Source organism: Euprymna scolopes, chromosome 2 (genome assembly GCF_053919585.1).
Source record: "Euprymna scolopes isolate OS-2025 chromosome 2, ASM5391958v1, whole genome shotgun sequence".
Lineage (NCBI taxonomy): Eukaryota > Metazoa > Mollusca > Cephalopoda > Sepiida > Sepiolidae > Euprymna > Euprymna scolopes.
This window is the reverse complement of record NC_136483.1, coordinates 33,933,110-33,949,560: the sequence shown is the minus strand read 5'-3', so window position 1 is coordinate 33,949,560 and position 16,451 is coordinate 33,933,110. Positions and strand designations below refer to the sequence as shown.

Genomic DNA, 16,451 nt, shown 5'->3' with positions numbered 1-16,451 from the left:
TTTACTCACACTGTACTTCTTCCTTCCTTTTCTTCTTTGTTTCTATTATTTCTTTATTTACAACATTCTCTGATGTTGCTACTACTACTATTATACTTATTTACTTCCTCCTACCACTTCTCATTCACCCTTTCTCCCACCATCTGAAGCTTTCCATGTGCAAATAACCAAGCAAGATTACTAGAGTTTTAGTATTATATAGATAACTTATGATAGTACTTTTACAGAATATTTTGATTTTAAAAAATGCATTTTAAGTAAAAACACCATTATGTACTTAAGTGTTGTGTTAATTATTTTTCATAATTTCAGATTTTTATTAATTTTAAGTAGATCTAGAACTGTATATATAAAAAAAAAAGCACACAGATAATATCTATCCACACATTTTTGTTATTTTGAAATCGCAGATTTTAATATTTTGCCAAAATCACAGACTGCGGTTATCTCCGCTGGATTTTAAGAACTCTTCAACATTAAGAAATACAATAAAACTTTGTAATTTTATTTTCACTTTGTAATTATTTTTCTAATTGATCATTTTTTAGAATTTAAAACAATTTTTGCTAATTTTAACATGACACATAAGTATGTAACAGTGTTTTGTTTTTTTTACCACGAATGCATTTATTTAAAATTTAATTACACAACACAAGCACTCTTATGCCAAATTACAACAAACACCCAATATTACATAACACATACCTTGTAGGTTTTCTTTGCGAATGATCAGGTCTTGGTTCTCACCCTCCAGTTGTTCTCTCCTACCTCTAAGGTGAGAACATTCCTGTTGTGACTCGTACAAATTACTCTCTAGGCTTTCTTTGTCTGTCCGTAGAGCAGCAATAACCTCACTCTGTTGCCGGTTCTCCCGCTCTGTTGCAGTGACCTGTACCACCAATTCACCATTTTCTTGGGTCAGCAGTTCTTTCTCTTTATTCAGTCGGGAGACCACATTGTTTATGCGTTCCAATTCTTTACGCAAAGTTAGCAGTTCTTCAGCCAAAGCTTGTTTTTGGCGGGACAGCTAAAAAATAAAAAAATGTTTCTCTTTCTATACTTAGCATATTCATCTCTTAGGTCAAATATTATATAATGAAAATTTGAGATAAAAATTCAGTTTATGTTTCTGTATTTTTAGATGCGGATTGATAATTTAGATTTTTTTCAATTATTCAAACTACCATTCTCATCTTCAGTGTTATTCTCACAATGCAAGGACCCATGACACAAGGAGTAAAAGTGCTAAGTATAATCGGTTCTAAATGACAGTCTTCTGGTAGTTTTATCCTCCACACAAGTGATACTAAAGATACAATTGCAAATTACTCAAGACTTTTACTGGGTTATTGTGGAAACGAAATCAAGTTAAATCCAGAGATTAAATAAAGGGTTCCATTTGAAATTCTGTACAGATCCTTGCGTTTGATTCATCTAAAAGTATTTCAGAAATTCTTTTCAACTCAAAAACACCTGAGGCCTTTTCGATAACCAACTGATTGGTATACGTTACAAGAATCTGTGTTCAGAACTTTTGAGCTGAGGATTGATAATTAGGATTATTTACATTATTTGGAGTACTGTTCTCATCTTGAGTGTTATTCTCACGTTTCAGTTAATGTAACCTCCAACTTTATTCAAGTGTATCTTGTTGAACTCAGGAATCTGTACAGAATTTCAAACAGAACTCTTTATTTAATCCATGGTGGTAGCATACTCTTGTTCTGTCAGCCATAATTGAGTCTCAAGTAATTCACAACTGTATTCCTAGTATTGCATTGCCCACACTGGAGATTGAAGGTTCAATCCTCAATGTCACTTAGAACTGAATCGCACTTGGTACTGTATCTGTTACATGCTGAATTTTTAGAGCTATGCGGGGAAAAAAAAAAAAAAAAAAAAAAAGACCTGGCCATGTTATATACATTTTTGCTTTTTAATGAAAATGGTTCTCCCACATTCTTTTAATCGTTTTCTAAACAAAAAGAAAAACATCCACACTATTTTCACATATTTCCATTTTTTAAAATTTTTCCTCAATATTTGTACGTTTTCCATAAGAGCTCCATAGGCTGGATTACAGACTTTGGTGGGCCGGATCTGGCCCATGGGCCATAGTTTGGAGACCTCTGCATTACACCAGATCTTTGCATACAAATTCCTAAGTTCAACAGAAATATCCCAGAAATTTTTCTATGACCTTAACTTGATTTAAATTTTCTAGATCAGGTCTGGAGTGAAAAGTCAATCCTAGAAGTATCAAAGCAAGTAGCTTTCTCAGAGAACCGTTCATTTCAACATGGGATCCAAACATTTGTGGTGAAAGGAGAGCAGCTTAGTCTTAGGCGTTAAAGGTAACAGGCCAAATTTTTATCGCCTTTGCACTATGTGTTCTAGACTGGAAGAGAGAGAGAATCAATGAGATTTTTATCACCAATGCTCATTGAAGAGCTGCCATAGATAATTTTATCATCAGCATCAATGTCAACAAATGATATCAGAGTAAGTTTTGAAGATCATTGATGAAGATCAAGAAAAGAGGCTTGATCCAGAATGGATTCTTGATTCACACCGCTATTGATATGATGTATGTTAAACTTCTGCCCATCAACAGCTACTTTCATATACCTATAGAGAAATTTTTCATATACCTATCAGAGAAAAAGGATTTGATGGTTGAAAAATATTCCATAGATAGCAAGTTTGTAAAGAAAACCTTTGTGTTAAACCTTACCAAAGATCTTTGTTTCTAGAACGATAGTTCTTGATATATCAAAGGCCACATCAATCGATTCACTGATTCTGTGCAATATTACAGTGAGCACATCAGCTGTTGATCTTATAGCACAAAATCCATATTGTTTGCCATTAAGTAATTTTGCTTTTGCTGAGGTGACTGATAACTTCTTAATTTATCACAGATTCAACTTATGATGCACAGGAGATTGGTCTTCTGCATCTTAGTACAGAAAATCAATCTGTAGTATTTTAAAATACAAAACAGATTGACAAAGTTTTACAAGGAGATGGAAAGCATTTCTCCTTTAAACAATGATTGAACAACTTTGTAAGGATAGGAGTAAGTTCCAGCTGCAGGTTCTTAAATACGATGATTGGAATGTTGTCAGAATCAGTTGCTTTGCTAGCATCAAGTTTTTTTGACAAGTTTGGCAACAACCTGCTACATCACCTTAAGAGACCAATTCCTCATGTCATTCCTACAATTCAACATTCAAATGTACAAACCATGATAATCTATAATATTAAAGGTAATTGTCTGTGAGTATGTTTGTATATCTGGCTAAAAGTAAAAAGATACAAACTACAAAACAAACATCCACAAAATTGGCATTTTCTTGATCAGTGTTGCCCCAGATGAATAATATCTCAAATCTAGAAAACATTCATTCTTTAACCCTAAATCAGCTTAAAGTTCATGGGGGGGGGGGTCAGATTTTTTGGGCAGATTATGTACTAACTAAACAGAAGTTACCTGGATTTCTTAATAAGAGAGCTAGTTCTCTTAAGCCAACTCATTCCTTAAGGAATCTATAAAAACAAGTTATGTATGTCCAGAGAGAGAAATCGGCTGGACAGAAAAAAAAAGAAAGTGTGGGAAGAGAAAGGAGGTGAAACTGAAGCAGAGAGAAAGAGAAAAAGATAGAGACAAATGGAAGCTTTAACAGAAATATGTTACACTTTTGTCATGAGAAATTCTGGGTAACTCGACCGCACATTGAAAAATAAGTTTTTGACAAATCATCAAAGTTAAGCAACACTATATTTATGTTTGTTTGTTTAACCAGCATATCAACCTTCTTTGGGTCATTTAATGCTGTATACAAGATTTAAATATTTTATACTTTCAGAATCGATTTTCGGCCAATGTTTTGGTATAGTTTGTTATTTGATGGTTTTTATATCTTATGGTAAAGATTTGCTTGTTTTAAGAAATTTAGAATGGTTTTAGGATTTTCTTTATCAAAGAGTTCTTTTAAACTTGTAGCCTTGTAGTAGTGTTGACGAATTCGTGTGAGATCATGACAGTCAAATAAAAAGTGTTTCACTGTGTAAGGTTCGTGACATGGTATACATTTGGGAGGTTCTTCACTTTTAGTAGGTGGGAGTGAGTTGTGTATGTGTGTCCTATCCAGATACATGATAAGACTACTTCTACTATTTTCTGGTATCTAGAGGGTTTTTTTTTAAATATAGGGGTAATTTGGAAGAGTTTGTTGTTTTGGCAATTGTTCCAATTTTCTTGCCATTTCTTTGTGATAAAAATGTTTATTGAATGTTTGTAGTCCGTGTATGGGACCTTTATGTCGTTTATTTGTAGTTTTAAGGAATTTTTGGCCACCATTTCAGCTTTATTATTTCCGTGGAAACTGTAGTGACTGGGAATCCAACAAAAGAAGAAAGTTTTGTGTTGCAGGATAGAGTGGATCTTTTGTAACAGTTTGATGAGTAAGGGATTGTTTAATTTTTGATTTTTTATTGCTTCTAATACTGATAATGAGTCTACAAATATAAAGTTTTTGGAGTTTTGGTTGATGATAATATCTAGAGCCAGGTTTATGGCTGTAATTTCTGCACTATAGATAGAGCAGTTATTTGGTAACCTTTTCTGTTGAATAGTGTTTTCTGAAATAGCGGCACATCCCACTTTGTTTTGATCTTTGGAACCATCCGTGTAAATGTGCGTCCAATTTGGGTAAGTATCCAGAATGTTGTTTAGTTTTTCTCTATAGTCTGCAAGGTGAGTATTGGATTTAGGATATATTGTCAGGTCTAGTATGACTTTAGGTTGATTTAACAGCCAGGGTGGGAGTTCTGGGAGATTTTCCTCGTGGATGCTGGTTTGATCTATAGAGTTGTCTGTAAGTGTTTTTATTGTTTCTTCCATGTAGAGACCAAAGGGTTTAATTGCATTTTCTTTTTGTTTGAAAGATGTGTGTAGTTGGGATTGAAAGTGCATTGATAGGCAGAATTTTTGGGGTTTGATTTTAGTTTTAGATAATATTGTAAGCCTAATTTTTCACGTCTCAATTTTAGTGGAGGTTCATAGGCTTCAGCATATAAGCTTTCTATCGGAGAGGTTTTGAATGCGCCCAGGGCAAGTCTTAATCCTGTGTGATGGATAGAATCTAGAGTTTTAAGGTAACTTTTTCTGGTTAAACCATATATGAAGCTTCCATAATCTAGTTTGGTTCTTATCAGAGTTCTATATAATTTTAAGAGTGATGAGCAGTCTAATCCCCACTCAGTATTTGCTATAACCCTTAATAGTTGTAGAGTCTTGAAACATTTTTTTAAAAATATTTTAAGTGAGGGATGAAGGAAAGTTTTTTATCAAAAATAAGTCCCAAAATTTTCTGTTGATCAGCTATTTCCATTTTTGATCCTTTTAGATTGAGAATAGGGTCATTGTGCATTTTTCTATGATTACAGAAATGTACACATTTAATTTTGGTTGTTGAAAATTTAAAGCCATTTTCTGTCGTCCATTGTGTTAGTTTGTTTATGCACATTTGTAGTTGGCGTTCTGAAGTATGAATATTTTTGGACCTATGGCAGATTACAAGGTCATCCACATATAAGGAGCCATTTATCTCATTGTTTAGACAATTTACAATATTATTAATTTTTATATTAAATAGCGTAACTGATAAAATGCATCCTTGTGAAACTCCTTCTTCCTGTATTTTTGTGTCTGATAGGGTGGGTCCGATTCTTATTTTAAAACTTCTATCAGATAGAAAATCTTTTATTAGTATGGGTAGTCTGCCCTTTAATCCAAGATTGTAAAGGTCTTTTATTATACCCTGTCGCCATGTTGTATCATATGCCTTTTCTAAATCAAAAAAGACAGTTTTGCATGTTCTTTTTTAATGAATGCTTCTTTGATAAAGGTCTCCAATCGGACTATGTTGTCCATTGTTCCTCTTTTGTTTCTAAAACCACTTTGTAGGTTGGCAATTGAGTCGTTCGTTTCCAGATACCAATTCAGTCGTTTATTTATCATTCTTTCAAATGTTTTGCAGAGACAACTTGTCTGAAATTTTGTGGATCTGAATTGTCTTTCTCTGGTTTAGGGATGGGGATCACGATAGCATGTTTCCAGCTATTGGGTAGTTTTCCCTTGAACCATATTTTGTTGAGCGTGTTTAAAAGATGTGTTATAGATTTGGAAGGAAGTTGTTTCAGAAACTCATAATGTATCTCATCTACCCCAGTAGCTGTATTATGTGCTTTGTTTATGGCTTTTAAGAGTTCATTTTTAGTAAAAGGATAGTTGTATTCTTCTTTGTTGTTTGAGTTGAAATTTAATTTGTTTATCTTTTTTTCTGTATCTTGTTTTGCCTTTTGGAAGGATTGCCTGTAATTTTACTGTAGGAATTGTTTTGAAAGGTTTCAGCAAGAAGATTCGCAATATTTTTTGTCTCCGTTATTTTGATGTTGTTTTGTAGGAGATGATTTAAAGGGGAGGGTGAGTTTTTGCCCGAAATTTTCCTTACCATGTTCCGCACTTGTTTGGGGTCTGTATTCGAGTTTATTTTATTTATATAGTCTTTCCATGATGTTCTTTTTGCTTCTCCAATAACTTTACAAGCCGTTGCTCTTTTTTGCTTAAAAAGGTTTAAATTGTACTTTGTTGGTTGGGAGTTGAATTTTCGTAAGACAGCTTAACGTTGGCGAATTGCTTTTTGGCATTCGTTGTTAAACCAGGGTCTTTGTTGTTTGTTAGGTATACATTCATGTGCAATGGCTAGTAAAGCTTTAGTATTCTATGGATTTATTTGGGTTTTCCTCCTCTGAAAGTTTTTGTTGGCATTTTTTATATTCCTCCCAATTTGCTTTTTTTATTTTCCATTGGGAGAGATGGATTTTTGTTTCTTTTATATTTCTTAAAATCACTGGAAAATGGTCGCTACCCCATGAATCTTCTAGAACCTTCCAGTTATAGTCCATGAGGATAATAGGGTCACACAAAGATAAATCTAATGCTGAGTAGGTGCCTGAAGCAGGATGAAGGTATGTGTTGGATTTATTGTTTAATATACACAAGTCATTGTCGTTAATAATTTTTTCAAGATTGTTCCCTTTCTTATCCAAGTATGCAGATCCCCATATATCGTTGTGACTATTGAAATCATCTAACAGTAAGAAGGGTTTGGGTAACTGATTTATTATTTTGTTCAGCTCTGCTTCGTTTATTGGATCCTGGGGTGGGATGTAGATAGTGCAGATATTTATAGTTCTGTGTAGTGTGGCTGTTGCAGCAATAACTTGAATATTAGTGTTTAGATCTATTTTGCTTTGTGGGGTATTATTTCTAATAAGTATAGATACTCCTCCAGAGGCTCTCTGTTGGGTATTGTGGATGTGGTTGTATTGTTTGTAGTTTTTTATATTTATTTTATCTTCAGCTTTTAAAAAGGTTTCTTGGAGACATATGATGGCTCGTTGATGGTTTGTTATAAGATGTAATAAGTCATTTATGTTGGGTTTTAGGCCCCGGCAGTTCCATTGGATGATTTTTTGGGTTATGATTAGATTTTATGTATTTGTTTTTAACTTTTAACTTCGATCTTCCATGTCCATTTCCTCAAATCTGTTTTGGATTGAGTCTCTTGGTCTGGAAGATGAACGGGGTCTGTTTATTTTGGTTTTAGCTTCTTTGTTGGTTGGTGGTTTGTTTCCTTTTCCTTCATGGGCACTTTTTGGTGACTTTTTTTTTTTTTTTCGGTGAGAGGGGTTGTTTCTGTGGGTGTTGTAGCACTTTGGGGTTTTGTGGGTCTTTTGGGTTGAGTTTTGGTTTGGGAGTTTTGTTCAGTTTTGTAATCTTTATTTTCATTGTTGATTTGTTTTATAGCTTTTTTTTAATTCTTTCATTAGTTCCCTTATTTCGTTGAGTAATTTCATAATGTTTTCTGGTTTGATGTTTAATAGGTCTGCTTTTGCTATTTGGTTATTTGGTCCGGTAGTATGCTGTACGTTTTTTTTGTTATTTCTGAGTATTTTATATTTCCGGCTACATTACGAGCTTCTTGGAAGGTTATATTTTTTGTATATTTTATTTTAATTTCTTTTTCTTTCTTCCATTTGTCACATTCTTTTGGATTTGCACTATGGCCTTTTTGGCAGTTAATACATTTTGGCTCTTTTTGGCAATCTGTGTGGGTCTCGTTTTCTCCACACCTCATGCATATTGGAGAGCGTGTGCACCGGTCTCGATGGTGTCCGTATCTTTGACAATTGTAGCATCTGAGAGGGTTTGGTATGTACGGTTCTATATTTATTTTTTCGTATCCTATTTTGATGTTACTTGGGATTTGATGGGTATTAAAGGTTAGAATATAGGAGTTTGTATCGATGGTTTCACCATATTTTTTAATTTGGATCCTTTTTACATCGGTAACGTTTTTATTTTTTAGGTTAATTTTAATTTCTTCCAAGGAGCACACTGATAGTTCTGAACTCCTGATTACTCCTTTACTAGTATTCAACGTTTTGTGGGGATAGATTTTTACTTTTTGGTTATTAAAAAGTCTCCATTTAAAGATTTCTGTGATATGCTTTTGGCTTTCTATTTCCACTAGTAGTGTGCCGTTATTTAGATTTTTGACCATTTTTGGTTTGATACTTGAGAAAATTTTCTCTATTTTGAAGGGAGACACTTTTGTTATCGGTTCTCCTTCAGTTGTTTCAATAATTATGAAAAAAGGTAGATTTTGAACAAGATTTTGGTGTTGTGATTCTGTTTCTGAATCTGAACTAGATTTGCCTGAAACTTCACAATGGTTTCTTTTTTGAGGCTTTTTATTTGCCATTTAAATATTTTGAATTTTTTCATTTCTCCTGCCCTCCACCTGCCTCGGAGCCCTATTTGGGAAGTGTTAGGGGGGAAATCCATTCGCCCCAACAACAAGGATACAGAAGTATACTCTTTCTGCTGATGGACTCAAGCACCCGTGTTTCTTTTGTCCTCTCTAATGGCCTCATTTCTAGAAAAGATGTTGGTTTTCCAGCCGTGTTTTATCCATTCTTCAGCAAGTTGATTGGCCCTCCAGCACCGCTTACTAAATCAGTTTTTTGCCTAATGTGGGGAGCATGAGCGTATTTTCTTGTGTTTGTCTTGATTTAGTGCTAGTCATGACCAACCGATTGATTGGATCGGGCCTATCCAACCACCTGTCTTAACCCAAGTAAGGGCCAAAGTGGCATGTTGCACCTCATGTCCTAATAGGACCTTGAACATGATCTGCTCAACCACCAGGATCCCGTCCTTAGGTATCACAGGTTGCCACCCATTGAGAGAATTTTACTCTCTGCAGGGGGGCAGTCGGTGTATTCTAATGTCCCACCGACAGGGCCAGTTGGAAAGTAGGGGAAGAAAAAAAGGCGGGGAGGGAAGGGAAAGAGGGCTGTTGTTTTTGTTTTTGGTTTTGTAGAACACAATTAAGTTTTGCAAAAGAGAATAGAAAAACAAAAAGGAATATCAATGTAGGTGCATTTCATCTCAGGAAGCCAATAGACAGCCTGATCTGGTAGCACCAGGACACTATATTTAGATGACAGTGATAAGGCAAGGTTTTAGCACAAAGAACAAAATTTCCTAGCAAGGGTTGAATTTGATAGAACTAAAACAACTCACCAACTTCAGCTGCTCAACAACTTCTGCCTTTTCCAGACTTACAGATCGAATCTCATCTTCAAGTTGGCGATGAGTCATTTCACTTAAGTTCAGAGTTTGGTTAAGAGCTGAAAAGAAAAAAAAAATTATAAGCAATTATACTGTTTTAAACTACAAACTTACTAATTTTCATTCTTAGAAAAAAAGTATTATTTCATATTATTACAAAACATATAAAAAATAGATAATTAAGAAATTGTCTGTATTTGTTTTAGCTTCAGCTTTTTCTTTTCTTCCTTTATACAAATGTGTGCTAAACAAGAGCATTTCTGGGTTAGTAGATACAGAACAGTTGAGATAGCAGGGCCAGTTGGTAGAAGACCAAGAGAAACATGGAAGTGATAAAGATAGATCTGAGAGAAAGAGAAATAAAGACCTGGCCAGAAATAGGTTAGATTGGAAGTCAATTTTTAAGCGACACTAAACATATGTTGCTGCTGATGACGATGATGATGGTGCCAGATACATATATAGATAAACATTCATAAAAATTAGAATTAAGCATAACTTACACATCTTTTCAGTATCCAAGTCCATCTTCTCTTGTTCAACACGAACAAGCTCTTCTTTGATTCCAAATTTCTCTTGCTCCAAAGACTGCTTCTCTCCACTTAATGATGCCTTCTCATTTTCAACCTGGATTAAAAATGTTAGAAAAAGTTATCTATATATCTATAAAAGTGAAAATGTGTGTATGTACATTTCCCTACCAAACTATTCTGTCAATTTTCAGTCTACAGACTCAAGATTTGACATAAGGGGTATTGAGAGTTGGGAAAATCGTTTTAATCGGTTTTCAACCAGAAATTTGGTTGTCAAGGGGGTCAAAGTTAAACGATTTGACCTTTGAAAACTCTACCAATTTAGGGCCTAAACACTTGAAATTTTAGATTTAGTTTACTTGGTCATGGATCAAACTTTTTAATTTGATTTGAGCCTAAAACAATAGATGTTAAGGGGTGAAAATTGGGGTCAAATTTTTAAAAAATTTGACCTTTGCAGTCTCTACCAAATTACTCAACTAATTTTTGGTCTAAATATTTGAAATCTTACATAAAATGTATTCAGACATATGGCAAGCTTTTTAATTGGTTTTTAGCCAAAAATTTGGTTGCCAAGGGGTCCGAGTTCAAAAGATTTTACCTTTGAGGTCTCTAGCAAACTATTCAGCCAATTTTGGGTCTAAACATTTGAAATTTTACATAAAGGGTATTCCAACATGCAGCAAGCTTTTTAATCAGTTTTTGGGTGAAAATTTGGCTGCCAAGAGATCAAAGTTGAAAGAGTTAACCTTTGCAGACTCTACCAAACTCCTCCACCAATTTGGGGTCTAAACACTTGAAATTTTAGATGTAGGTTACCTGGACAGGAGTTAAACTTTTTAATATATATATATATATATATATATATATATATATATATATATATACATATGCACATAAAGTTATGATCAGTACATAGAGCTGAACTGCTAGTAAAATACAAAGCATGAAGGAAAATTATAGAAGTTAATTAAGAATTTTTTTTTTTTTTTTTTTTTTTTTTTTTTTTTTGTTACTATTGCATTTTCACTCCAAACGAGGCACAGTGCCACTTTGATGTAGGGGCTACTATCTAGGACATTGTTCATTATTTGCATAAAATTTGATAAATATCCATAAATTTACAAGCACAAATCATAACAAATCTATACTAATATGAGAGATGTGCATCTGTCAATTTATACATTTAAAAATTAGACATACTATAAAATGCAGTCTTTTTAAATGTCTTGCAAAATTTTGAAATAATGTAGGAAGAACACAAAACAAAAAAAACTAAACTTTTCAGCTTTTTAAAACAAATTCCTAACTGAAGTTATTAAAAAAAGAGACAATGAATACCCCCTGTAAGGGTAGCTGCACATGTAATTGTGATGCAAGGGTTGTGCAATCACCAACCACATCTCTTCAGAATTGGCACTGCTTAAGTCCAGTGGTAAAGAGAAGTGTTAGACAACTGAAACAATGCTGAGATAAGCAGAGAGCACATATAGCACTTGGAATTCCTAAATGGTCACCTATTTTAGTACTGACCAGGCTCAACGTTGCTGAACTTCAATGGACTAATGGGAATCAGTGTGTTGTTGTGAATTATGCCGTATACACCCCACCTATATAATTATGCTGTATACCTCCACCTATGAAAAAAAAAATAAAATAAAAATAGAGAAAAATCGCCAAGGTGTATGTACCCATGACACGAAAAATCATGTAAATTGATCAAGTAGTTTTATTTTTTAAAAAGAAAATCAAATTTTATGGCAACACAATAATTGCAGATTTTGCAATGCCAATTTTGTACGACAAGGAAAATAATTTCAAATAAATAGAACTTTTATGATAATTTAGAAAGTCATTCATAACATAGGGAGGGGGCTGGTATTGGAAAAACTCAAATTTACTTACAAATTATTTACTTTATAAAACTACTTGATAAATTTACATGATCTTTGGTTTCTTTCTGTCGCGAGTACATACATTATAAAGATTTTTCTTTATATTTGTTTTTTTCAGGAGGGGGGTATGGACAAGTGGCAAAAAACTTAATACATTTTAAAATCAAGGATGTTAAACACATCATATTTTAGTATTAATAATAATAATAATAATAATAATAAAACTAATTTTTTTTATTATTATATTAACTCTTAAAGTAAGGGATTGTTTGTTTTGTTTTGTTTTTCATAATTTGGTTAGATCTGCTAGTTTCAGTATAAGAGCACTTGAACTATTTGTTGATGATGGCGACTTGATGCATATGAATATTATTGTATATTCAATATACTTTCGGACTATGTTTAATGACATATCAACATTTTCAGTTCATTTCATGCCAAATCAAATTAGATTTACATCTTTATATTTTTGTATATAGATCATCTGCTTTAAAAAGTACATTATATTCTCTACTTTATTTTTTTTTAATAGTTCAGTCATCGTACCTGCTCTGTAAAACGTTTCTCTTATAAGAGTCAGATCAATGCATTCAGTAAGAATGCATTTGACTTTATGTAGTCTGGCAGGCATGATACATTGGTTGTTTTTTTTTTTCAGCTTTTTTGTGAGCTTTCTTTCCATTCTTCTATTATAGTTTTGATCGCTAGGAATTTGTTATGTGTACTGCTACTGCGATGTTCTTGTTGGGTATATTTATCTTCATTTTTAAGTTCATATAAGAATTGGTTTCCATATTCATGCCTAAGATAGACTTGGCTGCTTTATAAACTTGGGTGTTTCTACCGATTCATGCATAACTTGGAATCCAGCAGTGATATTACATTATCTTTTTTAATTTTGTTTGTTTTATGGCATACCAACCATTTATGGGTTACTTGATGTTGATTAAAGTTGTCAAATATAATTGTATAGGTAGGATAATTATTTTTATTCCTAGAATTCATTGATCTTAAAAAACATCACTCCTTGAGAATACCTACATCCAAACTTGCAATAACCCTTATCCCTGAGTGGCTTCCGGGCCTTGATAAGTGGTGATCACTGTGTAAAAAAAAAAAAATTCCCGTCTGGACCAAAGTATCATAGGTTTGCAACAACAGATGCCACATACAAATTTAATAGATCTCCCCTGACAGCCACTATCTTATGTAGCTTACGACAACCATTTCTGCCACATTCACTTATGATAATAAAATCCGATGAGCAACACAATCACAATCGTCACATTTACAGAGGAAGAAATTCCTATTTTTCTTCCTCAATATTTAGTGCTCTCACCGCTACCAGTTATCACTGGGTCAAATTCTACATTTTTCAACTATAGTGTGATTACAGCCTACGTAACTGGCTAATATATACATAGACATAGCATATTCTTTCTGATTTCCAAGTCCTAAATAATAATGGCTACCTAGCCATATTCCGCACTTTCTGATTGGTTGACACCTGACATTCTCATATTTCAGAATCAAACTAATTCCTAAATAAATGAACACTTCTAAAAGTTTACAAAAATGACGTCGCTCTCCACATGAGACACAAGCGATATAAAAAAAAAATATGAATATATTAACCACTCATAAACAGACAATTAAATACTGATAACCTTAATTATTAAAAAAAAAACATACACAAGTAAAAAACTTTATATACATGTCTTCTCCATCTTACCTTGCACGCCCAGAACACTCAAAAAAAATGTAAACATGTACAAAATACAGACATGCCCCCCCCCCCCGATAAAAACTTGTCCTGAAGAAAACCCATGTTTGCCTTTGCTTTTTTTTTTTTTTTTTTTTTTTTGCATTTACTATTCTGATTGACAATTTTTGTAATTGTGCATAAAACCAGACTCTAATTTTCAAACACGCCGGCAGATCTGTCAATTGAGTAATGGAAGCACAAAATGGATACAATTACTTCCGCTATTCTTCAACACTGCTTACTTATATATTTGGGCAAATGAGGAGTCACTTTGACATTTATGTCATGGAATGTTTTCATTTTTAAAATTTTATTACTGTGTGCTTTTGTTTCTATTATGATTAGTAAATTTCCATTTTTCATTTTCTTTACATTTTTAAGTTTTATATAGTTTGAGAAAGTTTTTTTTCTATTAGAAAAGGAGATAGTTTAGACATTTGTTGTTCACTTAAAGATTCTATTACATAGAATCTAGGAAAGTCTGTTTTGATTTCATTTTCTGAATCAGATCTTTTGAGTTTTTTGTTTGCGCTTATAGATATTAGTCCTTATTTTTAATTTTCATTATCTGTGCTCTCCACCCACCATGGAGCCTGGTATTGGGATCTGTCAAGAAGGAAACTTAATCGCGTTGACAGGTCAGAGTTATACAAAGAAGTATGCTCAACTATGTGAGTATTAAAGCATTTGTCACAAATATTCGACGCACACCCCAAAATCTATGTGAACAAATAAATTTGTTTTCAGCCATGTGTGAGTTAATGATCTTCACGTGTTGATTAACCCTCAGCCAGCGCCTACTAACATCTACTTTTGTTAGGATCTTGTTTATCTTTCATAGGAAGAAGATAAATTTGGCTTATGTTCTTTTCTCCACAATTGCATGTTGATCCTTGCACTCTGGCTAAATTTGTTTGGTACAGATATTAGGGCTTGATTTGACCAACCGATTGATCGGATCAGGCCTCTCCGACTGTCCGTCTAGCCGAGGTATGGGCCGAAGTAGCATGTTGGGAAGTGGAGATTCTTAACCTTGACCTCCAATACCCTCAACTACCAGGACTGCATCTCGGGTCACCACCCACGGCTAACAGGTAGCTTCATTAAGGGACTTTTACCTTCTGCAGAGGGCAGTCAGTGTATTCTAATGCTCCGATAGGGCGGATTCAAAATATGCTTTAATACAAATAATATTGACTGAATTAATTTGCATGTGTCTTATTAGATTCTGAATTAAATGGAATGTGTGTATGTGGTTGTGTGCACTTAAAAAATTAAATGGTTGTGTGCACTTAAAAATAAGCTTATATCATTTCAAAGAAATATTTGAAATTTGCACATAAGCAACACAAATATTTGATAAAAATGTAGGTATTTCAAAAGAGCAGACAAACACGCCTTTAATTTTACATGCATTTCTTTCTTTAAGACTTGAAAGATATTGATAGGAGCAAGTTCAAATACAAGATACATACAGATATCACATGAGATGAGGGCAATTTGAAAATGATGGATTAAAATATTTAGAACAAACTTTTATTGACACATCTTTCCACCATAAAAAAAAGTGAACCATTTAATAACTATTTGATCTTTGTTTTTCTTTAAGATTATATATAAAAAAACATACTGGCCTGAAACACATTCTGAATTTACATTAGGTTTGAGTGCTTTTTTAATGTGAGTTTTTTTCCTAAATATAGCATATTGCCATTAAAGCATAAAAAGCTTCATAGAGGTCATATTTATAGGGGGAGGCATCCTGGGTGGAGAATTGAACAGTAAAATGTTTGTTAACATTACATTTAAGTGTTTCTGTATGTTAGTTACTTACAGGCTCCAAATCAATGTGGCCAAATTATACAAACTTTCACATAAAGCACCCTTGAGATACTCTTGTAGTTGTTTATATTATTTGTATTGATCAGACTATCGTTCTCATCTTGAGTGTTATTATTATATTTGGCCGTCTTTAGGTATGTTGGTTGCTGTTTGGAAAAGAACAACAACCAACATGCCTGAATTCAGAACTCTTGTAGTTATGTTATCCAACATATTTATACTCTTACTACTACTACTGGTAATACTAAACACAAATAATTATAGATTCTACAACTATTGAGCAGAATTGTGCCAAATTTAGCACAAAGCACATTTGGTTAACAGAATGTGTGCTGAGAGAGGAGGAGTCAACATTCTACTACTACCATTATTACTATTACTAATTGGCTAATTACTGCGTTGGCTTTCACTTCTCGTGTCTCATTCAAAGGTTCAAATCCTGAACAAAATGAAAAATTGCAGCAATATTTTTACTAGTATTAGTTTACAGTGTGATATAGATATGTATAGAGATAATGACAGTGGTATTATTATGGAGGTTGTTCCAAAAGTAAAGCCTTCTATTTTTTTTTAACTCATAAAGTTGAACTGTTATGAAGATAGGAATGGTACCATTAAAATGAGCAACCAAACCCTTTATGCTCCAGAATTTATTTTTCTACATAGTCACCACCATTCTTAATGCACTTTTGCCAGCAATGAATGATGGC

General features: G+C 33.4%; 1 protein-coding gene across 8 annotated transcripts in view; it reads right to left on the bottom strand.

Moving 5' to 3' along the window:
• LOC145290702 (uncharacterized) overlaps nt 1-16,451 on the bottom strand; it is a 576,300-nt gene that overhangs the window by 91,417 nt on the left and 468,432 nt on the right. For all 8 annotated transcript variants that reach the window (XM_080136503.1, XM_080136504.1, XM_080136510.1 and 5 more), the window contains 3 exons: nt 10,210-10,333; nt 9,659-9,765; nt 706-1,027 (listed from right to left, as the gene is read on the bottom strand). In XM_080136503.1, coding sequence (XP_079992629.1) covers nt 706-1,027; nt 9,659-9,765; nt 10,210-10,333 — 553 coding nt within the window. The remainder of the gene's footprint in view (nt 1-705; nt 1,028-9,658; nt 9,766-10,209; nt 10,334-16,451) is intronic.